Source organism: Camarhynchus parvulus, chromosome 7 (genome assembly GCF_901933205.1).
Source record: "Camarhynchus parvulus chromosome 7, STF_HiC, whole genome shotgun sequence".
Classification (NCBI taxonomy): domain Eukaryota; kingdom Metazoa; phylum Chordata; class Aves; order Passeriformes; family Thraupidae; genus Camarhynchus; species Camarhynchus parvulus.
In genome coordinates this window covers 20,971,890-20,999,699 of record NC_044577.1, presented here as the reverse complement: position 1 = coordinate 20,999,699, position 27,810 = coordinate 20,971,890, and the positions used below count along the sequence as shown (strand labels likewise).

The 27,810-nt window shown below is 35.8% G+C and overlaps 1 protein-coding gene across 3 annotated transcripts in view; it reads right to left on the bottom strand.

Annotated features, from left to right (window-relative positions):
- Window positions 1-1,454: 1,454 nt before the first annotated feature.
- The window catches only part of FAP (fibroblast activation protein alpha), a 38,897-nt gene continuing 12,541 nt past the window's right edge, over window positions 1,455-27,810 (bottom strand). The window contains exons 12-27 of one of the 3 annotated variants that reach the window (XM_030952073.1): window positions 27,401-27,536; window positions 24,515-24,559; window positions 22,744-22,848; window positions 22,588-22,658; window positions 21,935-21,988; window positions 21,463-21,587; window positions 20,221-20,268; window positions 17,263-17,361; window positions 16,474-16,543; window positions 15,110-15,304; window positions 12,952-13,006; window positions 10,518-10,617; window positions 7,488-7,552; window positions 5,459-5,531; window positions 5,131-5,204; window positions 1,455-3,777 (exon numbers count right to left, since the gene is read on the bottom strand). In XM_030952073.1, coding sequence (XP_030807933.1) covers window positions 3,676-3,777; window positions 5,131-5,204; window positions 5,459-5,531; window positions 7,488-7,552; window positions 10,518-10,617; window positions 12,952-13,006; window positions 15,110-15,304; window positions 16,474-16,543; window positions 17,263-17,361; window positions 20,221-20,268; window positions 21,463-21,587; window positions 21,935-21,988; window positions 22,588-22,658; window positions 22,744-22,848; window positions 24,515-24,559; window positions 27,401-27,536 — 1,417 coding nt within the window. In that variant the 3' untranslated portion in view covers window positions 1,455-3,675. Of the gene's footprint in view, window positions 3,778-5,130; window positions 5,205-5,458; window positions 5,532-7,487; window positions 7,553-10,517; window positions 10,618-12,951; window positions 13,007-13,112; window positions 13,217-15,109; window positions 15,305-16,473; window positions 16,544-17,262; window positions 17,362-20,220; window positions 20,269-21,462; window positions 21,588-21,934; window positions 21,989-22,587; window positions 22,659-22,743; window positions 22,849-24,514; window positions 24,560-27,400; window positions 27,537-27,810 lie in introns of those variants that run through there. The other 2 variants (XM_030952074.1, XM_030952075.1) reach the window with 2 other exon arrangements.

Genomic DNA, 27,810 nt, shown 5'->3' with positions numbered 1-27,810 from the left:
AAACAAATCATGTAGGTCTGTGTTTGAAGTATAAGGATTGCAGGTTCTTTCATGTGCACAGCTCACACAGCATGAATAAGGTAGATGATAAGAACAGGTTTGGAGTGGAATCAGTAACTTTCTACTATTTATGTACACTTCAGCTTCTAGAATAAAGCAATTTTTTCTTTTCAGCTCTAGTTTTAATTTTTAAGAGCTAGAAAGAATTCATAGTGGAAACTGACTTGTAAACAACTGTATTTGTGGCTATTTGTCAAGGGCCTGTCTACCTAATTCAGAAAAAATATATTCTACCTTCAGAGGCTTGGATACCTTGTTTATATGACAGGTATTTGAAGACTCGTGTTTCATTGTCTGAAGTGGTATGTTTGAGTATCTGAAGTGTGAGAGCATTATCCAAAAGAGAAAAGAACACAAAGTACTCAGCATTTTTTGAAAACCAGATCCTCTAAAACATTTGAAAGTGGGAAGCAAAACTTTGAGCATGGTAATTCTTGTAATAAGAGCCTAGCTTAATTCAAATTGTGTCCTAGTGTTGGCTCTTACACACCATATTTCATGTTTGCAGTATAGTTATATATATATTTTCATTCACATACTCTGTTAGCTTCACCTTGATACCTCAGGACAAGCCCTTTCACCTTGAACTACTGAAGATGTGTTGTAACAGAGCCTGTCCTGTAGCCTCTTAAGGCTCTTCTCTCTGATTGAAGTGTAGTGGGGCAAATACCTGTCCAGTGAATGTTTGGGGTAATGCTTGTAACAGGGATTGTGTTTGTAGACAAGGCAGAATGGAACATGTTCTCTTTCTAGAGAAGAAAGGCTTGGGAGAATCTCATCACCATATATAAATATCTGAAGGGATGGTATCTTCCAAAGAAGACTGAACCAACCTCTTTCAGTGATGCCCAATGACAGAATGAGAAGAACCAGGCACAAACTGAAACATAGGATGTTCTGTCTGAGGAAAAGGAAGCACTTTTTTACCATGAGAGTGACCAAGCACTGGCAGCGGTGGCCCAGGGAGGTTGTAGAGCATCCAGATGGCTTTTAGTTATTCAAAAGCCATCTGGACAAAGTCCTGGGCTACAGGACACAGCCTGTGTGAACAGGGAAGTGAGATAAGTAGGCCTCCAAAGTTCCCCTCCAACTCCAAGCATTCTGTGATTCTGTTGGACTACAAGGGTAGGTTTGCAGTACTCTGGACCCTTTCTAGTGACTGACTGTGATATTACCTGTTATAAGCACAAGCTAGTCAGCAATCTGATGTTGATGTATTTTTAAGAGGGTTTTTTTGACACTCACAGCATCCTAGGACATTTTCTCCCAGGTCATCAAAACACATGGTTGCTCTATCATAAAGCTTTCAGGTTAGACATTATTTCAGCAATTGAGTGTAAATGTCACACTCTGCTGGAGACATATTCCCATTCTTTGGCAAGAACACTGTGTAAGGCAAAGAAATTAACAACATGAAAAACAATGAAGGAAAAATGTTGGGAGCAACTGCACTTATTTTTAATTTTTTTTTATCCCCACAACTGCTGCCTACAAGCCAAAGTAGATGGTGAACAGTTTGGAAGATGTGTACTATGATTGCCTTAGGAAACAAACAGACCTCAGGGCAGATTAATAATGAAATAGCTAATGCACCACTCGAGAAAGAGGTACCTTCTGTTATTTTATTTTACTGATTTTCCTGAAATGTCCCTTATTTCAAATACTTCCAAAAGCTTCAGACAACAGACCTGTGGGCAGGGTGTGAACAACACATTGCATCATTTTATTACTTACAGTACTGACAAAGGGCCAATCTATCTGCCCAGATTTCCAGAACTTAGAGGATGTTCAATAGAATAAATAAAATAAAGGTGAAGAAATTGAAAGTGATCTTAATATATTGATATTTATGTGAGATTGATACCATGCTTTTTTGGAAATTACTTAGGTTCTCATTGACAGATTCAGGTATCTTAAACCTATAAGCATCTCAGACAAGAGCTTCATTTTTCTCTCTTTCACCATAAGATAACAATTATTTCCATGGTGTTGTATCAATATAACAAATAGAGAGTTAAATTTCATTATTTCAACTGAATTGTATTCCATATTTGTAAGATAACCATATTTCTGAGACTACTGTTGTGTGCAGCAAATGCACATAGGACCATATAATCAACATCTAATTAGGCCCACTTCATGTTATATTTGCTTAATTTTAACTTTCTTGCAGCTATAATTTTTTCCTTTAGCCATTATAGCAGTTGAATTTTAATTACATTACCAACAAAAAGCTCATTAACATCACGTAATTGGCAGCGTTTCCAAAAAAACCTGAACTAATTGAGTATTTTCTGAAGAGTTCCTATCAAAGTATAATTTAACCATTACAAACAGCTTGGCAACTACATTTGCATAAAGATGTATCTAAGGAATGTTCTCATGTGTGGAAAATTAGATTTGATATTGCCATTAACAAACGAAGGAAGCTGTTACATAGCAAATCACTTCCACATTTTAATTATTTTGGCCAAACCCCATGTTTTTGTCAAGAAAGTCAAATGAAACCCCTTGCTTTTCCACAAAGAAGCAGCAACTGGTCTCTGACTGAGAGTTATGAAGCAGCTTGCTTTGTGGGAAGGCAACACAATCTATTTTAGGTTATTTTGCACTCTCAACAGCTAATAGCAGAGATTGTGTCAGAAAGACCATGGTTCTTATGCACTAGACTAATTAAACACATGACCAAGCAATTGTTTAATCTACAATGGATCTCTTGCCAATTATCTTGGTAATATTCTTATATTATGACAGGACTGATTTAATTACTAATGAAAAGAATACAAGTATTCCAATCATTTTAGCTTCCACCATTTTTTAAAGACTCCCTAAAATTGTTGCACTAGAAACAAAGCAAAGAAAGCTTGCACAATCCTTTGATCCTTCCCCTCCAGTGTGGGATGAACGACACTGAGATCAATTTGAATGCTGAGGTGATGATTAGAAATTAAAAACAGGTCAATATGTCTCACATACCTTGAATACAGGTGAAAAACCCACTGATATATGATAGTTATTATGAGTGTCCTGCTTTCACGTTTAAACCTGAACACTGAGAGTTTTGAGGAATCAAGGTTTCAAATAAGAGTTGAATAAAATTTGAACACATTCAATACTCTGAGTAAGTATCCAAACTTCAGTGTTAAATATTGTGTGTTCCTATCTCTTCTTGGATTCTTTACAAAAGGTTGGAAATCAATTTTGAGAAACTGGTTCTTGTTAGAATGCTAATTAGGTAGTTGCACTGCTTCCTTTGTCCTTTCCCATTTTACAGTTCTAGTTAACAAATGCAACCATATTAATCTGACACTGTGCATTTGCAATGAACCACCATTCTTGGACTGCAGAATGTAAGTTTAAGCAAGTCGGCAATAGATGCACAAGACCCTTTACATTCTGATTTTATTTTTTGTGTCGAACAGGTATCAAATGTGTCAAAACATTTGTTACCATAACATTTGCTAATATACAATATCAAAAGTGGATGTAAACATCAATTTAAAATTTCAAAGTTCCTGTGATCAATTCACCTGAACACCATACAACTTGGGCACTGCTGTCTTTTCATTCTCCCAAAGATGTCTCAGATGCCTTAGCATGCTCTGAGTAGCCTACTTATTCTGACAAAGAAAAACATTGTTTGAGGAAGTGGGTCATATGTGTGTAGAGATGTTTGCTGGAAAGGCCTGGAATTCCATGGTTCTGATCAGTATACCACTGAAAGAAAAAGCAAAAACAAAACATAAATCCCTTATGTCATGTTTTCAATTCTGCAAGAGTTAAACAATACAAAAAATGTATTTTATTGCTACACATAAGAAAATGGATGGCTCAAGAAAAATGAGGAACCTGATAATTTTATTTTTCATCAGTTCCCAATATATTCTTATTCTTGCTGAAAAAAAAGTTTCTAAGCCTTCTGTTATTTAAGAGTAAGCATTATTGCCTCAGTACTCACAGGCCAGTTGTATCAAGTCAGGCAAAAGAGCCTTGAGATGCTGTTAGGGATGAAATCCCCTTGGCCTGCTGCATGGCCTGGGTAATAAGGGTAAGAGTCTTGCTTAGGAATAAGTACTGAGCTCTAAGCAACAAAATTTCAGCTAAATGTTATTTGAGTTCTATTCAAAACAACCTACATTATAGCAGGGCCATGAACCTTGTGAGTGATGATCTGGAAATAAAACACACATATGAATTATGCTAACCCAGAAATATCTGCCATTCCACTGTAGCTGAACCAGAATGACTACATCTGCATACAGTATTCCAGACACTTTAGATATAACCTAGATTTGCTAAAGATCAGCAAAGGAGGCAGAAAATGTGTAATACACAAAGGGGCCTATAAAACCCTGTTATCCCTTTTTGGGGAGTTCATGGCACTGTGAAACCAGACTCAGGCAGAGGATTAGAATGTTTGATAGCAAGCAAACACTTTGGTTATTAGCCCTGAGGAAAAAGGTTTGGAAGCAGAGATTAACATATAAATCAGATCTACATTTCCCCTGTTTATTTCTCCTTTATATCCTGCAACATCTTGCCTATGTGTTTCTCTCTCTGCCTGTGCCTGCTATCCCATGCAAGTTTTTCAGAGAACTTTTTTTTGCGGATTCTGGATATATATTTCGATACCATACACCTTTTTCACCTGTTTCCCTTCTTGCCTGTGGGAGGCAAGTCCAATTCAAGACAGACTCTATCACAGCTATTGACAATTTGGCCCCAGAACTTGGCTCTTTCACTTTCCTCTTTTACCCGGTATCAAAAACACTTATAAGGAGCCTGGATTCTTATTCTTCTCCCTGGCTCATTTTAAAACACTCCAAGTTATTCTTGACAAGAGGAAAATCCTGCTAGCATGCAAAGGGCAAGGAAAAAAAAAGAGCAGACAAATCATTTGGGGAAGAAATTGAGAAGTTGTTTATGAAGGATAACAAATGCACTAGCAATTGCCAAATTTTGAAGCATGTTCAGTTGAACAGGGTAGTTAAAAACACTGCCAAATGTCAGATAAGCTTATTGATAAGGTTATGAACCACTTTTCAAAATGAAAAATAGTCTATTATTTACCATTGCCTGGAAATCCACCTGTGCATTAACCAGAGCTTTTGCAATTTGTGCTGAGTTCTGAAAATGTACATTATCTAAAAAGAAAAAAAGAAAGAGATTGTTGAAACGTGTTAATACCACAAAGCATAAAGTTATAGTGCATTTAGCTGTGTCCACTAATTATCAAGTGATACAGTTGACATTACTAAGAACGAGTAAGCATCTTATGATAGGTCATATGGAAATCTACCAAAGATCTAAGTCCTGACCCAATCAAAGATAGATGCTTAATGTTTTTCAAACAAAGTGATTCTGGCTCTGTGTTTGTTCTGCCATTTGCAAACCTCACCATCTGCTGTTCCATGGATGAGAAGATACTCTACATTTTGGAAATTCTTTGCTCTTGCCATCACAGTTGAATTCTGTTGAGAGGAAAAAAGAACAGTTCAGCAACTTTAATTTAAACCACTTATTGATAGTGCTGAAAGGCTTTCATTACCTAGTAGAAAAACAATCAAATGGTTGAACTGACATGACAGCAGTGACTTCATATCAATCTGAGAATAGAAACCATGTACAAGGCTGTATATGTATATATATAGAGATATATATACATATATCAGTCTCTACAGCGGGATCTGAACAACCTCGATCAATGACCCAAAGCCAGTTGTCTGAGGTTCAACAAGGCAAAGTGCCATGTCCTGCTCTTGGGTCACAACCACCCCTATGCAGCACTGGAGGCCATGTTGAAGGGTGGCTGGAAAGCTCTCTGGTAGAAAAGGACCTGTGGGTATCGGTTCAAAACAGCTGAACATGAGCCAGTGCATCCCCACGTGGCCAAGTGGGCCAGAGCCATCCTCACCTGTACCAAAAGTAGTGTGGCTAGCAGGACCAGAGAAGTGATCATCCCTTATCCCCCTTACTGGGCACTGGTGAGGCCACACCCCAAATCCTGTGTTCAGTTTTGGGTCCAAGACAGACACTGAGGTGCTGGAGTGTATCCCGAGAAGGGCAATGGAGCTGGGGAGGGTCTGAAGAACGAGTCCTCTGAGGAATGGCTGAGGGTGTTCAGCCTGGAGAAGAGGAGGCTCAGGAGGGACCTTAACATTCTGTATTACTCCCTGAAGGTATGTTTTAGCCAGGTGGGGGTTGGCCTCTTGTCCCAGGCAACAGTCAACCAGACAAGAGGAAATGGCCTCAAATTATGCCAGAGGAGGTTTAGACTGGATATGAGGAAAAATTTCTTCATGGAAAGGGTTGGCAGGCATTGGAACAAGCTTCTCAGGGCAGTGGTTGAGTCACCATCTGGGAAGGTATTTTAAAGATGTGTAGATGTGGCACTTGGGGACATGGTTTCGTGGTGCACTTTGCAGTGTAAGGTTAATGGCTGGACCTGATGATCTCAGAAGTCTTTTAAAACTAAATTATTCTGTGCATCTGTGATCTGTGACTTTGGCTTCAGGACAGGAATACCTATAAATAAATACTGAGTTTTTCTTACATCATTTGCACATGTTCTGAAAAGCACCAGCACAAGAAAAAATATTAATCTGCACCATATTGATGATATCTGTCCACAGAACGTCCCTGTGCAAGCTTGGCTTGCAGCAGGTAGCTTTCTGTGCTGTCACAAATGTCTCTACACTATCAGAAACAGATTTGATATTTAGTGTCTTTTCTATGGGCCAATTCATACAAAGAACAGCACTAGTCATGTCATTCCCAGAATGCTCTAATTCCTGGCGATCCAGACAGCTCCACCAGGGCTGTTTTGTATTGAGTGTTTCTGTTCTTTGAGTTGGGATGGAAATACGTACCAGAACACAATCCAAATCTTTAACAGAAGTGTTTCCACTAAGTTCTTGGATGTTAATTCAGGCCTCTCTGTATCCAGAGCTGGTGTGTGCTGCTAGAGGAAACTACAGACTTCCTATCAATGTGAAGAAAAGAATGGCAACCTGTTCTAGGTAGGGGAAGCTACTCTGATCATTTAGTATGCTTATGATCTTATTATCAGAGAGCTAAATTTGGATGAAGCAGTTTGCATATCTCAGCTAACAGTATCAACCAAAACCTTATTAACATCAACATTTTAATCCCTCTCACTTCAGTTCTTTTCTAGGCTAATGGTTAGCACTGGCAGAACAGTATGACTTGTCCAAGTAAGAAAATAAGGACTTCCATTTAGCTTTTTTGGGATTTATAAATACAAACCTACAATTAATTATGGAGATAAGAATTTCATGGCAGTAGCTTTGCTACAAAAGGACTGTACCATGAGAGCTGGTGGGCCACTTTCTTTCATCACAGTTCCACTTACTCATAGAAGTGTTATTCAAATTTAAGGCAGAATGGCACAGAAACAGAATTCTCACCTTATAGTGCTCAAGATTATCGGACTTTATAGGAAGACCCATAAATCGTTCTGTGTAGATTGATGCTGAAATTAAAGAAGAAAAATGCTATAGGTAAAGAAAGTGCAGATATTTTTTGGCTTCAGTGACACATAGGAAATTAAATGATGTTTAACTGTGTCTGTTCTTGGCTTCCTCATAACACATCAAATTTTCACATATTTTTAAAAATCAGCTATGAAGGCTAATTATTTACTGTTCTCCAAACAATCTTTGCAGAAACAGTGGTTTTATACTCATCTAGGATTTGGGGATAAAGGCAATTAATTTATATGGCTTTATGCTGTTGGGTTGAACTCCAGAAGCCAGTTGAATAAGGCAATGAGCCAATATGGGTGCATGGTGGAAAGATGATACAGTCTAATTCTGACACCTTAAAAAGAGGAGCTGAGGATTTGTATGTGTATTTACAGTAAATACGGATATGCATGTTGTCATTTTCCTATTGAATGCATATACACAGCAACTAGAGAGAGCAGGAAAAGATGCAGGCATGAATGAAAAGGTGGCCCGTTGTTTTCCAGGCCTCTGTTCAGTTCCTTTTTCTAACTACAACAAAGACTGGTAGCAGATTTGACAAAATAAATGTGAATAACTGAACAGTATCCATCACCAAGAAATCAGTAGAAACACCTCTCTTTGAGCTGCCTTGGTATTTGTACTTTAACTAGGAGCTGTTATGAAAATTTATGGAAAACTGACACAGCAGCTGCTACTACCAGAAGATTACTTTCTTTATGACCTTGCCTTGAAGGAGGAACTGACACATATTGAGCAGTCAAGCTGCAGAATTACAAGGACTTTATTTATTTAAGGAGGTCAGTGCTTTCTGACAAAGAAGAGTTGTCATCTTTTCCTCTCAAAAGACAGGTGATGGCCATTGTAATCATTAAGGAATTGGGATTGTCTATCTTGTTCAGTTTGATACACTGTATCAGAAAAACTTTGTTATAAAATAGAAATGAGAATCCTCCCAGGAAAAGAAAATGAATCAATATACTCATGTTCCCGTAGTTTATTATGTATCACTTACATGTGCTACCTCTGAGAGCTAAAGACATGTACTATGTCTCCCACATTAGCCAAGCAAGGCTTCTGAAGATAATTTGTAATATAAGTACCAAAAAAATTTAAGTAGCCTATCTTTCATCAAAATCCTTTATCATTCCATAAAAACAGAAAATGTGCAATATCTGTTGTCAACACAGTGTCAAACAACCATATTGGGCTTAAGTTTTCAATAAAATAGACTCTTTCTGAATGGCTGGCATTTCCACAGTATTCTGAGCCAATTTTTCCACCCTCTTCTACCAGTATAGCTACAACAAGTCCACAAAGGTCAGCAGAATTGCATTATAATGACTAAGTGGAAGAATCAGCTTGTCAATTATTGAGGAAGGAAAAGCAGATGAATTTAAATAAATTTTAATAAAACAGTTACAGATATAATGCTTTTAATTATACGTTGTCCCTGAATGGAATCTTCCTTTCCATCTTATAACTGTTCAGCTCTGGCTCAAAATGGAGGGAGGTGGGGCAGCTTCTGACAAAAGATTATGGCCCAGAATCTCGTCTGTGAGGGTTGGGCAGAATTTAGAAGCTCTAGGGGCCAGTACATCCTGTGACATACTGATACTACTTGGAGACTCAAGGAGGTAACATCCTGTAGTTTTGCCCCTAACACAGTTCACCCTAATGCTAACCTGATCTGTTTGCCAAAACTTACGACTTATGATTTCCTTTTGTTTCCTTCCTTCCTTAGTGGAGGTACATTTGCCTGTTTGGATTTTACAGTGTGTTTTCAGCAAGATTCTTTAATTGCCACCTGAAAATTGAGCTGATGTAGAGATTGCAATGGTGCAGGTCTAATCTGCTTGAACTTAAAAACTTCATTTGAATTTTGATGCTGGGACAAATTTTTATAACATGTCTTTTATTAAGGGACTTTTGTGAAAGCAGTGCTTTATGCCTGCATTCTAGAAATAATTTTGTGATCATGAGTAAAAATGTCTTTAAAAAATCTTGATGCCAGTGAAAACACGAAGACTATGCTTCCTGTGTCATACAAATATTTTCCCCTTTGTTTGCAAAACACCATAAATACAAGGAATGTCTGTGCTAGCAGTCAGGGAAGGAATCTTTCCCATTTAACCAAAAATTTTTCTCATAACCAAGACTTCTTAGAAAACGACCATATGCTAAGTAAATGTGTTCAAAGTGCTACATTTTACTCATTGAAAATATTCATGCCATGATTTTTTTTTTTACACTAAGGTTCCTTAACACCATGCCAAAAGCCTCACAGGTCGGCAAGTATGAGTATGTGCCTGCTTTATTCACACAGGAAGGCCTTGGGAATATACACCCAGTGTTGTTTCCTCTCAACAGTTTGGAGCCTAATTCCATAAATATAAATAAGAATATGTATTGTACATATTGTACAACAATACAGGCGTGGCTGAGAAACATTTAGAGGGAAAAGTATTTAATTAAAAATATTATATTGAACACAATAGACTTTCACTTTTTCCACTGCTTTTTGGAAACAACTTTGTGGTCATCAGAAATACTGATTCCTGACACAGGTCATCTGTGGTTTCAGAAATTGAAATGTACTATGATTCTGTTGCTGGCAGATAAATCAGTTCAGCTGTTTCCAAATTCAGTGATAATGCTTTAATAGGACTTTAAGGCAGATCACTCCTTAATAGCAGTTTATTGAGAGGGCTTTATACACTTACTGTTTTAGAAGTGCATATGGAATTATCCAGACATACCTTCTTTGTGACAAAATCAGTTCCAAACTGCCAGTTGCACTCAGTTATTTTCAGCAAGAAAAACATTAAACTTAAGGTCTTAAAAGTTTTAAATCTAGGTAATTTGAATGTCTTTATGTTTCAAATTGCCAGTCTCCTGCAACGATTTAATTTAAGAAGTCATTAAATGCTACATCTTGCTTTCCAAGTCAGTATTTATGACAAGTTTCCATACCGTAATATTCCCAGCTGGAAACAGGAGCCACAGCCATTCCGCATTTAAATACTCCACTGCCAGATCCAAGTGCCAAAGAAGTTACATAGCCACCATAGGACTAGGAGGAAATCACAGACGGTTTAAAATTACTGGTGAAGTATCATTCTGTTTTCTGAATCAAACTCATATAAACTGATTCCAAATGAACTAATTTGCTTTGCATGCAGGGAGGACAAAGTAACAAAAGGTTGAGGGTTTTTTGAAACTATTTTTTTGCTATCAAATGCATCTGATGTAATTTCTTATGAGAGAGATTAGACAAATTTATCAAATAATTTCTTTTTTTTGCTGCTTCTTCAATGTTTATCACTGTTTTCGTTACCACTTACAGTCACAGAGAAATTGAATCTTGTAGCGTCCTTCACGGTAATCTAATGCAACCTATAGCTCAAAACAGGGCTAACTTCAGATGAAAATGACACTGATTGCAGTCTCATCCATCTTCTCCACTCAATCTGCTTCAACAGTGATCAATGTTGTCATATTTTTTTTCCTAAAACCAAGGAGAAACTTTCCTTCTGGCAGTTTGTTTTCATTGCCTCTCATCCTTTGAAGGTGCACCTCCAAGAAGAGTTAGAGGTTTTTTTCCCTCCCTTAACAAACTACCTAGGTTTTGCTAAAGATCAGCATATTGAACTGACCCAGTCATCAGTACTAATACACTCATCACTTCAGGATGGAGCAATTCCTCCCTACTGCCTGCCACTGTTCCCAGTATTTTCTGGCCTGATTCCTCAAACTGGGACCCAGAAATGAAGAATAAGTTCCCAGCTGTAAGAAGGGTAAAGCAGTAAGTAAGCCTGGATATCAGAATAGATCTGTGAAACTGAATGAGGCTAGTTGCTGAGACAGGAAAATAATGTAAATAAAAAGCCTTTGGTTTGGCTCTCCACAGGATGTGGAACTGAGGCTGGAAAAACTCATATAAGGTCTTTGCAAAATAATGGGTTTCTGTTTACTTTGGAATGGAGGAAGGGATAAAAATATGGTGTGTCATGAAAAATTCTGAAGATTACTTCAGTAGCATATGAAAGACTAAGGGAAATTAGCAGATTTTTTTTTGGTACAGAAGTTAGCTTAGTCCATCCTCTTGACTTTTCAGCTTGAAATGATAGTGAGGGATATAGTAGTAGAAACACTAATTAGTAGAATTTTTCCAACTCATCTGATTTGCTCATTTGATCTTTCAAAAAATCAGTCCACAAGACTAAAAAGTAAGGGATTTGGATTGGGCAGATAAATATATTCACTGTAACAGGCCAAGAGAGAGTTCACAAGCCAAATTACTTTAGTAGTTATTTAAGAGCTTTTGCCATCTTGAAGAGTTTGAGTCTGAAAGCACGAGTTCATGCACACTCACCAATCTGCAGCCTATAAATAAAGAAACACCTTTCAACTCCTTTCAAAGCTTACAGACCAGGAAATGGTATAATAAATTGGAAATAAATTGGAAAAAAAGGTTGATAGGTTTGGCAGTAGTGCCTTTATTTTAATATTTTATCCACTACTGGAATACAATGTGTCCAAGCTGTTAGTTGGTTTTATTTCACTGTGGTGAAATAAAATATGATGTGATTTAAAAAAGAAAATATTTTCTTGAGACCTTAAATTACCTAATGTCACTTTAGAATTATTCACTTCTAAGCATCTGTGTCATTTAATTTCACCATATGATACCCATTTTATTCAATTGTTACAGTAGTAACTGTAGCAAAGTAACCTAAATATTGGTTGATAGAAGCTTCATAGAAAGATTTTAGCAACTCTGCTCATGTGCTGTCTAAGATGAAGCAATATATCTGGCTATTAAAGGTTTTGGGAGCATTACAAAGAGAAATACATGAAAAAAGCAAACATGAAAAAATAGACTGGCTAATAATTTGGAGTGACTCCCATACTGCCCAATTTTTCCATGTCTTGGTGAAGCTGCCAGTGTTGTAAAGCCCTCAGATCCAGATTCCTCCCTGATGACCATTGCAAAGCCAGCCAAGTACACAGTGATTCACGATGATGCAGGGGTCACATTTTCTGATAAGAGATAGTCATAGGACTTTTCTCACTATTTTAAACTCAGTTGACAGTAAGTCCCTAAGTTAAAACTAAAGCAATTAAAATGTCTTAATTTGGCTTGACTTCCAGTCCAAACAATGTATTAGACATGAGCTTTTTAAAATTCCCTCTTGAGCTGCCAAAGATTCATTTTTGGGGCCTCGAACTGTTGCAATTTCATGTATATAAGTACCAGCAGGAACCACCCCCTTTGGCAATACCATCATACATTTGCAGAAGAAATTTTATATATACTTAAGACAGAACCAGGAAGAATAATGACAATAAAAAAATTATATTGCAGGATTATTTAAAGATAGATCTAAAAGCTCCCAACACTTACCCAGCCCCATATTGCTATTCGTTTCTCATCAATAAAGCCCATTTCTATAAATTTTCTGTGGAAAATAAAATCACAGAAATAAATGCATTATAACAAAAAATTGTTAGTACAATAACAAATTAGCAAAAAATAGTTTTTCTTGCACTTTTTTTTCCACACATCCCACCAATCTAAGCAAACTGACAATCAACATAGCATGCCTGATTTCTACAAAGCATCAACGATTCAATCAATAGGTGTTGAAAGGGAAGAGGAAGAATTTTTCCTGAAAAAAAAAAAATACTGAAATCAATACTTTCATAATAATAATTTTTATTCCACTGAGGATAATTTTCATTGCTTTAGCGCCAGTGGTGCAGGATTACCATTAACATTCAGACTATATCGTGCAAGATACCCAACATACTGATGTCACTGTGAGTTAATACTTTGATTTCTCAACAGGAACAGTATTGACTTCTGAGGAGATTAAGGATTCCCTGCAGAAACAAGTGGCTTTTTTAATGTGCCTGAAAAGTAAAAAGCTCTTATGGCTACTTTAATAAAAAATAATAATGAAGGAATCATCTACTAACGCTCCAAGTAGGTAATAAGTTTGAAATGTATAAAAGGTGCAAAACTTCTTTTGTTCTCAGGAGTCAAACAGGTCAAAGAGAACCATAAATATTAGGTCTCCTACAAATACCCTGAATCAGACTGTATTTCTAGGGAAATAATAGCAACAGCGAAGAAAAGAGGATGAGGCAAAAGACCACAAAGGATTGAGAGTGACAGATAAACACAATAAGTTCAGATACACATCAGAAACACAGAAGCGTTATTTACTAGGACAAGGGCAAGAGATTGACAACACCGAAAACGTGGGATACTATCTGGGTGGGACAGAGTTAGAAAAGCCAAAAAATTAGTTAGTGTTGTTCTAATACTGTCTTAATCTCTGGGGCTCCACCAACAGTAAAAGCCCCTCCAAGAACTTCCCACTAGAGTATAGAGGCTCTCTAAAAATCATGCATCTTAATCCATGCGTTAGATCAGGAAGATGGAACGCACTACATTTAACTGAATAAAAATTTAGTCTAGGTGCTGACAGAAAACTGGGAAGTGTGAAGTCTGAGGTCATTTTTTCATGGCCTGTCTCAGCAGATTTTGCAACTGCAGAATCAGTTTAGGTTCCCTTTGATATTCTGTGTCTGAGTAATGATGCAGAATCATATAGAAGCATTCTTCTGATATTTTGAAGTATACCACTCCTCCTAAAAGTCTCAAGATAGAAAATAAAATAATAGAACAATAGAAAAACTTGACATGATATACAGCTATTCTGTTTCATTTATCACTGAAAAGGATAATGGTGCATTTATATTTATAACATTGAGGAAGAAATGAACTATCACAAAGCAGAAAGAGGAAGGAACAGATATCCTTCCCACACACACTTGTAAGTACAGGCAGCGCTCTCAAACAAGCAGAGAAAGCTGTGAAAACCTGGGTTGCTACATCAAATTTTCAGCTAAGATACTCGAGTATCTTCGTGGAGTCTGAAGGAAATAGGGTATTTACTGTCGCACCTGGAAATCTATCCATCTGTCTATCAATCTCCAATCTCTCTGAAATCTATCCAGTCTATCTCTGATGGGCCAAATTCCACACAAAGACAAGGCTAAATTCCTGCCTTGCAGTCATCTCTGTGGGGTTCAAACTAACACTTCTTCAAATGCTCACTTTAGCAGTGCTACTGCATCTGTAAAATTAAAAAAGACAATCTTTCTTTGCAAACCCCATCTTTCACTTTCTCCCAAAAATCTCTGCATAGGGAGTCAGTTTCCCCTGGAATACTTTCAAGTGTTTTCATACAAAGGAGCAGCTGTTGGGGAACACTTATCAAGGGACCTCAGGTACTTTCTGTTCTTAACTATCCTACAACAGCACAGAATGCAAGTTTGTGACTAATTGACCTGTAGAAGATTTGTGTTGGTTTCAGTTTCACTACAGAATTCTCATTTGACCTTTAGCTAATCAGCGAGATAAATCCCTATGGATCTCTGGCTACTCTCTATGGTCACTGAGACAGGCTTGCCCTACAGGAAATAACTTTCTTTCACCTTACTACTTCTTGGTATGCAAATACAACAGCTGTACAGGGAGATAATCTACTTACTTAACTGCTGAAATTTGGTCCTCAACTTCATAGACTCCAAGTCTTCGATACACTGCATGCAAAATCTTGTCACCTTGATAAGCTGTCCCTCTGCCATCCACCAGAGCAACAATAATTCCCTCTTTGCTTGCAAGATAGGTTATCCAGCTAATGCTAAAGGTTGCCTTTACATTCTGACTGCAAGGTCCTCCATACCTGAGGATGAAAATTCACACATTTTCAACTCCCAATTTTTAAATGGTTATTGGACACTGGACTATAGCTATCGGCACTGATAACATTTCCTCCACATGTATTTTGCTACGTGACTGTGGTTCAGAGAGCTCAGTAGACAAACAGTTCTACTACTATTTTCAAGTAGTTATGAGATTTTGCTATCTAAAATCCATTTTAATAATTTAGGTCTTATCCCTAAGGGAAATAATTAGTTTCAGCTCAGACTAAATGGTGCAGTATCAGCTGCTTGTCCTAAGGGGAATCCTTGGAAAAGCCACCCCTAAAAGATTCAATTCTTTGCTCTCTCCAAACTCCTTAGGAGTAACATCCTTTTTGGTGCTTTTCTGCTTTTTTGCATTTGATTTCCACATGCAGTCAGTAGGAAGTACAGCTCCTTACACTTTTTGGCTATCCCCAGACCTCATTTGTTTCAGTTGTTTCATGTGCTGTTGGAAAGGCGGGCAGAACGCACCCTGCATAGCTGAGCAAATGGAGGCACTCCTCATGAGAATGACCTAATGCAAATTACACATTTGACCTCAAGGACAGGACTTTTCTACTCTAAACTTCAAACATAGCATTCTTGGACCTTTGGATCATCACTGGTTAATAAAAAATGATGTAATTGTTTATTACACCCACTCAGCTTTTCTTTCTCCATATTTTTTCTTTTTTTCACCACTGCAATTTTTATTGCTTTTCTGCCTGCAATAAATTATGTCAAGTGCTCTTAACAAGCAAGTCCACATGGCTTAGTTTTCTTTTCATCTTAAAAAATGAAGCAGGCACTTTTATTTTTTCACATTAGCAAAGCTGAAATCAATACGACTTCAGACTACCTCACAATAAACAGAAGAAGCAACAGAGCTAAGATCTACAAGGAATAACCCACATGATTTTGGCTTTTCTCTTTCTCTGAGAAAGTAATCCTTACCATGCTAAGATCAACATTAAAATCCTTATCAATCTCCATTGGGATGAATTTCTATTCCAGAAATACATTGAAAAAAACACAACAAATGAAACAGAATTAAGTAGTTTTGCTTTTACTTTATGAAATGTTGCAAATGTCCCACGTTTTGTTAAATTAGAAAAAGTATTTTTTCTAACAAAACAACAAGATTCAAAAAAAAGGAAGAGTTACATACACCTGAATAAGTAGAGGGTACTTCTTGGATCTATCAAACTGTGGAGGTAGAAGCATTTTGTACCACAAAGCTAGAAAAGACAAATTAAAATTAGATTCTTAACAGATGAAATGATTCCTCTAGGCATAATCCAGAGTCTGGGCTAACAGTATATGAACATGAATCAGCATACAGTACACAACACACAAACTGTGAATCACAGAACTGATGCAATTAACTGTTTATATTGAGCTGTTGAAGAATGGCTTTGAATAAACCCACACTTCAATTTAGCTATGCTAAATTATTACTCCACAAAAGTCTAGGTTCTCAGTTTTTCCAGGTGCCTAGAAAAGCATAACCATTTTAAGATTATCAGATATTAGTTTTGGAAACTTTATACTGATTTATTACCATGGGATACTGTTGGTAAGTCACTACTGAAAAGAACAGCGCAAACAAGTCAATATAATGTATAACACATGAACAGCATCTTATATTTCCCATTTTATTACCACCATATTATATTGTTTTTTTACACAATATTTAAACTTTTTACCAATAGTATTAAAGATTTTTTAAAAATGTGTGTTGTGAAACAAATGTATTTTAACTACTATTGTACTGAGAGATAATCTGAGGCATAGACAAATCAGGTGTTATTGAACAGGGCAGAACCAGGCCTCTTCTTCCCAATCTGACAGGCCAACAACTTTGTTCTACAGAAAGACAATATTTACTATAATAAAATTCAGGCAAAATATTAAAATGGTAAGACTAAAAAGTACAATAAAGACGTGTAATTCTTACTTATACCATCCGCTTCAAGCTTATTAATTTCTTCTTTTGGCAGTCTGATATCTTGCAAAGCAGACTGCAATTCCCAATTGTCTTCCAATACTTTGAGCTCTAAGAAAAACAAATGCCTGAATTATTAACTGATTTATTGTTAATTTCTCTTCAGTAATTAAGATTCCTTTACTTTGTGTTATTAGAACAGAAAGGAAATCTGTGGATTTTACAAGCAGAGTAATGAAATCCACTCAGACACTTCTAATTGGGCTTGATCACATAGCTAAATGAAAGAAAAGCACTGGCATTGCAGTGCACAAATACTCGTTAGATTTTTATAGGATGTACATTTTGCAATGCAAATCATTTCACATGTTGCCTCTGAGTGTTAGAGTCCCGCATGTTAAGAGGAAACAGCTTTCTCCTGCAGATCCCTCATCCCAGTTTTATAAAATGGGGGAGCTAGAAATGCAAAATTTATAGCACTGTGCAAAACACAGTCCTGTATCTCCTGTATCTCCTCTCTTGCCTATCAGACTAACATCAGTTTAACCTCCGAGACCCTTGGGCAGTGTGGTCAAGCACATGGTCCTCAGGGAGTATCTTGGTTCTGGGTAATGCAGGAAATTCAGTTTCTCAAGGGGTTATGGCAAAGCTTCACTTAACCACTGTACAATACATTCCTACACAAAGACACCAGACTTACCATCTCACTGTCCTTATTACTGCTCACTTAGTAAACATTTTTCTTTTTTTTTAAATCTAAATAGTACTAACATTTATGTTTTTACTTGCTTTAGACCAAATTGAGTTTCATAATTTAAAAATTACTGTTTAAAATTTAATTAACTTACAGGTCAGATTGCACAACTGTATATTATTAATACTTTGGTTCTTGTTTCTTTATGTGTTTTCCCGTGAGTATTGAGGGATGAAGGATATTGAAAACATAATGGAAATCTGTGACTTTTAGCTTCACTTTCAGAATGAAAGAACCTTTTAAAACTACAGGAGATTTTTCTTTTTTCCCTTACTTTTCCCTTCTCCTTATTCCTGGAAATGTTCAAAAAAGTACAAGAAGTATTCTTCTCTCAACATATATTGAGCTAGGTAGTGCTTAGGACATGCCAGAAATATAATACTGAAATTCGTTCTTTCAAAGTACTCTTGACAAGTTTTGCAGATTCAAGTGGGTTTTTTTATGGCTGAAAGATCATCCTGCTTTTGGATGCTCATGCAAACTCAGCTGAACCCTTTTCCAGCCTTCCCCTCAAAACTCCTGAAACTTTCCCATTACCACAAATGAATTGTAGGCATCGTGGAAGGAACTTCCAAACTGATCTATGTCAGTTTAACTGTCTCCTACTAAAATTCATGGGTGATATAGTTTCAAAATGCTGCCAACTGCAATGAAAATGGATTTACTAAAAATAGTTTTGCACCACAGAAGAGATTATGAAGGCAAGGAACTGAAGGAAAATTAATTCTAAAAAGGTAATGAAGAATTTAAAGAGAAGCCTGAATTTGTTTTTATGCCTGAGAATAACAGCACAGAGGAGGGAGGCATGATGAAACCAGTGGTGAAAATCCATTACAAGAAACTGTTCTCTGCTGCAGAGAGTTTAAGAAACATACCACTGCAGTTGGGCACTTAGTTGTATTTCCAGCAATGCATAGTTTGATAAGATAGTAGGGGCCCTTTACATAAAAGGTAACTGAATCAGAAAAAACAGAGAGGTATAAAAATGGATTAAATAAAAAAAACAAACAAAAAAGATGCATTCATTGCATTTAAACCTTTAAATCTATTTAAACCTTCTGCAAAAGAAATACCAGCACACAGTGCCGTAAGTGCAATACACATGTTAACCTATCTTTTCCATTTGCAAAAATTTTTAAGTGATTATATAATAAGATGTACCAACTGCTACTGGAGTCTAAATAATATGATGTTGCAATTCACTGACTTCTACATGAATCACCACAGATTAAGTTAGTTTAACAATATTGCAGCATTTGTCTTCCTTACGTTTTTGCGTAAGGAAGTCTTTTGGTCTGACAACACTCAGTTAACAGTGGGTTATCAACGCCGGATGAACTGTAAGGACCATTCCAGCTACCAGCCCATTTCCACTGATTGTTGGGGAAGGACGGGAATGCTACATCTCTGAAGTTTATACAGAACCATGCTAGTTTTCATAACATTCCAGGAACTTAAGGCTTAAAGTCAGAGAAGAACTTTTAGGGAAAAAAAACGAGGGACAGAAAGAGAAGATTCACTGCAGAACAATTAATATTTTCATAGTTAGAAAGTCCCTGCTTGGCTTGGTTGCAAACAGTCTTCACTAACAGGCTACTTAAAGAATAAGGGCTCTGAATGTTTCTTGCTGAAGATTACACTTTGTATCACTAATTACACCTTGTCTAAAGCAGTTATTTGACCTGATCATCTGAAAGAGCTTCTGCTCTTCTCTGACATCTCTACTGATGGTTGAAGAAGTCATTGATCCAAATTCTAATTAGTACAGCATAACAGGTCAAAGTGTAAACTCTAAATGGTACGCTATTGTCTTTTGTTTAAGGTAGTGTTGCCTCGTGAAAAAGAAAGTCTTGTGCTCATCCAAATGTGAAAAGGAATATTCTGGAAATCACAGGAATGTTTTCTACAAAGTTTGAATCAAAATTTGGTAGACAAAGAGTTGTCCATGTTCATTTTATCTATATTATGTAAACAAGAAAAACAGCAGGATGCTATGAAAGTGCTGGACTCAGGAGTTGAGATAAATGCATCAGTGTGTTCATTCCCATTTGGGTTTTACTCATGAACATATCTAGAAAGACACTAGTTATTTTAATACCAAACAAGATGAAAGGCTTCTTGATACAATCCTAAGTATTGTACTAGAAGACCTTGATCTGGATTAGAGGTAAAGGAGTAAACCAATTGCTCAGAAATAGGCAGAACACTTGCGGTACCTCTATCACCACGGTTCTCAAAAAGAGTAGAAATGGGAATCCCAGGACCTGTTGTAAGAATGATAAAAAGTCAGTTTACAGTTTGAAGCTGGAATTTGGTGATGCACTGTGTATTACATTAACATTGATAACTGACAGGAGCTAAAGAGCTCAAAGCTGATGCAAAAATCTGAATCTTCTCTGCTGTATAAGTCACTATCCCTGCTACAATACATAAGGTACTGTGTGTACAAAGACTTGGCATTGCTCAGCAAACTTAATAGAAGCAACTTTAAATCTACTAACGCTTCCTCCCTAGAGATGGAGTGACATCCAGTTAATACCTGGGATGTGATTACATAAGGTGAATGCAAAACTAACAATGTGAAACATTCTTCCGAGAACACATCACATCGGATTTGTGAAGGTGAGTGCCTTTCACATGGTGATGACCTTACTGACTATTTTGTGCAAGAATGATTGAAAGGTGTTGTTATTTGCTACATTTGGTTCTCTCCTCAACAGAAGTTCTAAGAAACTTTTCAGCTGATCAGTCGGTGCAGAATCACAAGAATAGTAAACTTTATAAGAAGTACACAAAAGGAAAACCTTGGATCCTTTTCCTCTTTTTTTAGATTGTGATGTCACTGTTTTTTGAGTACAGCAGTGGATGAAACCTCAGATCACTGAAATCACCTAATCTATTACAAAAGAGCTAAGACTTGCTTTAATACTTGTGTCTTGCAAGCGGATTCAATAATCACATATCTTGAACTGAATTTTTTTTAGATAATTTATTAAAAATGTCCTCAGATGCTAAACAGCCAACATTTATGGCTGACACATGTCTTTATTTCAGTTGGGAAACAAAGTAAAGTAGTTCCTCACTGCTAACTTTGATCACATAAACTGGAAAACAGTATATGTTTCTAAATCCTGCTCTGGCTGCTGCAAGAAAAAACATGGCTTTCATGAGCTGGATTAAAATCTGTTTTGTGACATGAAGGACATTCACAAATTCATTTTAAATTCTCAAAATCCCAAGCTTTTTTTTTTGAAAAAGTAAAAAAAATCCTGAATATATCTGTATTTACTGAAACATCACAACATTTTTGAACATGGAAAGTCTCTTTCTGAAAATCTTTCCTGGTTATTGTGAAATTTCTGTGAGTCATACAAAAATCCTTTGGGATAATCAGCATTAACTACAGTGCTGATAAATTCTAAAGAACAACAATATGTTTAGTCCCATGCCATACATACCATAACAGATCAAGGCATAATATTTTGAATGTTCACTGAATCTTGCTGTATAATACTGACATCTCTCTTTCCTTAAATTGCAAGTAATGCATTGTTTTCTCATAGGTTTACTTCCAATGCTGATTCTAAGAGAAAAATCAAACAAAACAATCAATATTTTGCTAAAATTAACTTTATATTTGTCTCATATTCTTGGATGCAGGCCCTGTACTTTCAGAACAGTTAATTTAAAAATAAATGCTTGGTTTTTTTATCAATTTTCCCCCAAGAGTATATTTAAATGTTAGATGGCATTTCTCTCCATTGTCAGATAGAATCTGAGATTAAGATTTAGTTAAAATAGCTTGTGAAATTACACATTAAACATCTTGAAACGAAATTGTTTTATTGACAAATGAAATTATTTTATTGACAAGTCCAGAGACATCTTCTATTAACCTACTATCATTAGGATAATGTTGATAAAACTTACTTGTAAATATTCCTTCTTCCAGGATAGCCTTCAAATTCATTGCTTGAATAAAAACTGCAAATTCATTTATATGTTAATAAATAATCCATAAAGTGATGACCTATGAATGAGCATCAAGATGAAAAGCTGTCTTGGAAGTTAATTAAGACTTTTTGAGATTTCTGCATGCGATGGAAGAATAGTTAAGCTTATATACCTTTCATCTTAATAAATCTTTGCTCAGACTATGATTAGGTGACACATAAGCCATATAAATAGGAGTTCTATCTTAATTCTCATGAGCTAATCTCTCTAATTATTTAATCTGCCTCTATCTATACAGCAAGCTGAATGAGAGATCATAAAAAGACAAGTAACTGCAAATTGTGTGAGGGTTAGCCACATGATTAAATTAAGTGTTTTTAAATAAGCCTCTCTAAGATGGGTGATAAAAATAAATAGAAAATTGAGGGCCATTTGCAAAGAATCTTTCATAAGTAAATAATTTTTACAAACCCATGCAGTACCTTAGCATACAAATTTGTTGTGGATGCATTCAGAGAAAAAACAAATTACACCTAATTATAATCTGACAAGTTAACAAACAGCGTTCAAATGATTAAGTGTTGCTTTTACTGACAACACTCCCAACCTTTTTACTTCACGACACTTACATTGCATCATTTGTTACTCTGAAAATGTATATTGCCTCCCATTCTCCACTTGTAACTTGGATTGCATTCTCCTGTGTAGGGAGACATTTAAGTTAATGAATATTGTAGAATTCCTTCAGGACAGTAGATCAATGTAGAACACTTGCCTTGACTTACCACAGAGCCATTGATGTAATGAATATGCTTATAACCATTTTTGTCACTAAAAATTTTGTAGTATGAACTGCTGTCTGATGTAAAATACGGGGCAGAAACAAAGAACTGAAACAGCAGGAGAAAAACAGTAGATGAGACATAAGACTGTCCAAACTGTTTAGCAGATTATACCTCTCATTACTAAAAGTAACAAGACCATTTAATCAGTTCAAACAGGAAAAACTATTTTGCACAGGTTTGTACCTGTGATATTCAATCTCCCTGTGATCACGTTACAATTTCTTTCATTTAGGATTTCTTAAATCTAGAATATAGATACCTCAAGAACACCACAAATATGAGCTCTCTACTTGTAAGTGGAATAATTTGTATATTCTCAATGACCTTTCTTTAGTTATTTAAAGACAGGCAGAAATTATTTTTAACAAGTAAGTTTCTGAATAATGCTAATATTCATGAAAGGTGCCAGACTGAGTATTCTGTGGACCTCAGTTTGTCTGCTTCACTGAGCAAGCACAGCATCAAAGAAATGGATATCTGAAGTTTCCCATACTATTCCACTAATTTTAAAGAACAGATTATTCCAGATAAGATCATTCAACTTTTAATTCCTTTCAAAGAATCACATCTTTACTAAAATTGTCAGTCAAGGTTGAATTACTGCAACTCTAAGTTTTGTTTTCAAAACATAAAGATATGAAGATATAGGAATGACTTGCAAGCACTTCAAACATAGTCAAACATTCCTGAGTGAGTATACGTTTTGAATAATATTAACTCAAGCTCAACTAGGACTTGTGACCACAAGTTAAATTCTCCTGGAGACTGTATCTGTGATTCCTAATACTTGAAAGCCTATAAAGGCAAAGGCAGGGATTTATGCATGCGTGCAAACTCTTTAGCTCTAATAAAAATATGTCATCATAACCTTGAGTGAAGTGTCAAAAAAGAAAAAAGGACCAAGTAAAATAACTAATTCTTGTAAATATACGATCTTCTCATTAAAACATCTCTTAAGGGACAGCACACTGAAAATTGAATCACATTGTCAAGCCCGCTACAGGATATTCAGGCAGAGTGAGGTTCACACACTTAATTCTGTTGACTTCCCCTGCCTGAATGTAAATATAAGCAACACTACATATTCACTGTTGGAATATAGTCTGTATGACTGTAAATACTGATCTCATGATCTTACAATTTCCTTGTAGGTTTGTTTTTACTGCAAGTTGCTGAAGGTATACAGTTGTCTAGGGTTACTGGGCAGAGAAAACATCTTTTGCTAAGAGGTAACTCCAAAGAAGTATCACCTGCCATTCTAAGGAGCATATCTTACCTTGAAGGTTCTCTCTTAGCTGAAGATGTGCAGCACCTGGCATTACAACTGTTCTGAGTGGACAGGTTTTATTCTTAAGATTCTACATAGCCCTTTCTATCCCTTGCCCTAGTGTCACCAGAGGAATTCTACATTACACTGCACTGTAAATCTACCTCTTTTCATTAATTTCCTCCCTTCATTAAATTCTGTCTCAACCAACTTTCCTGTCTAGTCAGTTGGCCAGGACAGAAATAGGTTTTAAAATTTAGAAAGCAGATAGCCAGATACTTCATCTAGCACAGCATTAAAAGCCTCAGTCCTACAGTGCAACAAGTCTAAGCAGTAGTGCTGTATGTCTCAGAAGGCTGCTTCATGTTTTAAAACACTGATGGCAAGATGCAGGAAGCTGTAGCTTGTAACTGAATTAAAATAGAGTACAACAAGAAAACCTACTCCGCCTGCCCATCCTGTTTGACTCTCTTCTATGTGCTGTTGATTCTGAAAAACAAAAGCAACATTACACTCTTTAAGAAGATTGAGTTTAAGGAGATTGAAAATCTTCAAATAAATCAGTAGCTGCCTATAAAAGGGAACTTCAGAATATTTGCTATGAAGGTTCAGGGAGTTGGAGGTTGTCTAAGTAAATAATATTGCTGTATTAAGGTCATTATGTTAATTAAACTATTGTTTTTAACAGCTGACATCAGACATAAATAAAATTTAAAGCAATTATGCAACTTTTTCACTGGAAACAAGAATGAACAACTACTTAATCTCATTAATTTTTTGGCAAAAACCCAAGTAAAATAGTATCAGGATATTAATACTAAAAATTCAGTTTATAATTTCAGATTGTTTATATTTTCCTTGATTTCAGAGTTGAGATGTTGATTTAGAGCAGTGGTGATGTGACTATTAGGCATTCTGAGACCATGAATATAAATTTAGAACATCTTAACTCCTTGTTCTTAGAGCTGATTTGGAAACAGACTTATACTGAGCATGAATGATGCAGCTAAAGGTGCTTTTATATTTGTACTTATGTTTTGTTTGTAAAGTTTCTAGGGATATACTTAAAAATCTGCATTCAATCAATGTATTTCTTTTTTTATCTCGCAAATTTTTCTCTATACTGTTCATTCAATACAGAATTTCTTCACAGTTTGAAACAAATTTAACGAATTTACTTTTTAAGGAAGATGATTTGTATTTCTTATCCTCAACATAATCTCACTACTATTTAAAATCATGTGTTCTCCCTTCTAATTCAATCCCCACAAAGTAACTTGAGGAAAAGTTGCAGGTCCTTGTCCCTTAGAAGACTAGCACTTTGCAAGGGTTCCACTGAACTACTAACTGAAAAGATAGATTTTATTTCTTTTTAAGATAATAAAAATGGGATGTATTGTTTTATATCTGCATCCTAACATTATTTTCCTTTCTTTAAACTAAAACTCAGATCTTGATGACATAGTACATTAGGGATATACTTAAATTCTCTCATTTGAGTAGCCCCTATTTCACAAAGACATGCCTACCTTTTACTCATATGAATAGTTCCACTGCTCATATTGGTTTTTGTGGTCTAGTCACATGAGAAAGAATTGAACATGTGAACATTTCTGATGACTCTATACTTTGGGAACATCTTGTAGATTATATTTTGTTATTATTTTCAGACACATAAAACATGTACAAGTTTATTGTACATTAGAGACTCAATGCGATCTGAATTCAACAAGAGAACTATTTTTGCCAAAGGAAATGTTCAGAGATATACTTTCTGATGGCAAATAGAGCTAATGCAGCAGTCCCATCTGTTCACACTCCTTCGATTGGCCATTTGTGCAAACTTTAATGTGATAAAAGCATTGTATCACTGTTTAAATATAGAATTATAGAAACGTCAGTAGTGACTCCATAAATAAGGTTTCATGGAGAAATGCAATTAAACAAGGATCATGAACAAAGTCCTGAAAGATGTTAATTGGTCTGGTCTGGTCTGGTTCCAGCAAAGCAATTAAGCACATGCTTAATTTTAAACACATAAACAGATCTACTGAAGTAAATAAAACTGGCTATGTGCTAAAAGTTAAGCTTGTGTTAAAGTACTTCACTGGATTGTGGTAGAATCCTAGAAACCTTATATGTTTTTTCTTTCCATTAAAATATGTAATTATTAAAATACAGCTTACTTGCAGGCAAGGTAGAGATTCAGTGTTAATGAACCTATAAAATGGAACAATTACTTAGGAAATACAACAATTGCTGCATGAAACATGGCTTTTTCATACTAAATTACAGTATTTCTCTGTGGAATACTACTTCAATGACAATGTTTTTGAAGTAACAAGACCTTAAATTCCCTTTTAAATTTGCAACAGTTTTCATGTTAAAGAGGAGTAAAAATTATTTTCAACTTGAAAAGGCTGTGTCAATAAACTCTGAATTTATAATTTATCAGTTAAACAGAATGCTTTAATAAATATTCTTGCCTTTTATTTCCAATTAGTTCAAAGTTTCATCTAATGTTAGCTTTAATAGATGTTCTGTACCATGAACCCTAAGAACAAGAAAAGCCAAAAGCACCAATACTAGAAGACAACAAATGAGATCTCTGTACTAGAGTTACTGAAATTCAGGGTTGTCCTTCCTTCAGGAGCTATATAAATTTAGCTGTGTGTACAGTTTTCAGTTTTCAGGCTTTACAAAGCTCTGTTCTGTTCAACAGTCTTCTTTCCCTACTGACTAAAGTATAGAATGAAATACTGAAACCAAATGTAGTTACTGTTGCAATTAGCCCGAAGTTTTCAGATCCGATCGTGTTTTTAAAAACTTGCCTACTGTCTAGAACTGTATGATTTGATAAAACAGAAGAATTTCTTCTTCCAGAAAACCTGCCTTACAATTAATGTGTATGTTCTTTCAAATAATCTAACATTAATCTAAAAGAACATGATTTAGTCAGACTTAGTATGGAATTTCAACATGGCATAATAAGATTTTCTTGAAAAAAAATACAGATCCTATACGGTTTCACTTTTGAAGATGCTAACACAAGAAGGAAATAAGCAACATTACTGAAAGCCTCTCAACAGCATTTTGGGTGGTTGATGTTTTTCTTTAGGTTGTTATTTAAATTTCACAAAGAAAAATGTGGTGCTTTTATTTCCTGGAGTAATTAGTATTTTTCAGCCCTCTTTCAGCAATTAAAATACTGAAAAAGGTATCACTACTAGTAAAATATTATTGTGATAAAACACTGAAAAATAAAATTATGGCAGGGATTAAAAAATTCTAATTTCAGTAATTTTAGATTTATATTTCCAACTTCATTACCTCTGGACAGTCCCAAGTATTTGAATGTTCTTTGAAGTCACAAATAGCTAAGACTGAAAAATTCTGTATTCTCTTCAGCCACTGCACACAGATTCGAGTATCTGTTACCCAAGTAAGCCAAGTAAAATAGTGATCACTAAAATATAAAAAAAAATTTAAAAGGGAGAAATGGCAGTTATTAAACAACAGGAATATAGAAGCATTGCTACAGATTGCATTCCCCACATTTCTCTCTGAAAAACAACAGCAAAGCTTTCACTACTTTAGGGCACTTTTTAATCCTCTGTAACAATGTATCATATGGACAGCCAAAAGAAAAATGCAATATTTCTAATTAGCTTCTGATCCTTCTAGGGGTTTAATATGGTAGTACACTGTCAGATAAAGTACAACTCAGAGGTTCAAGCGTT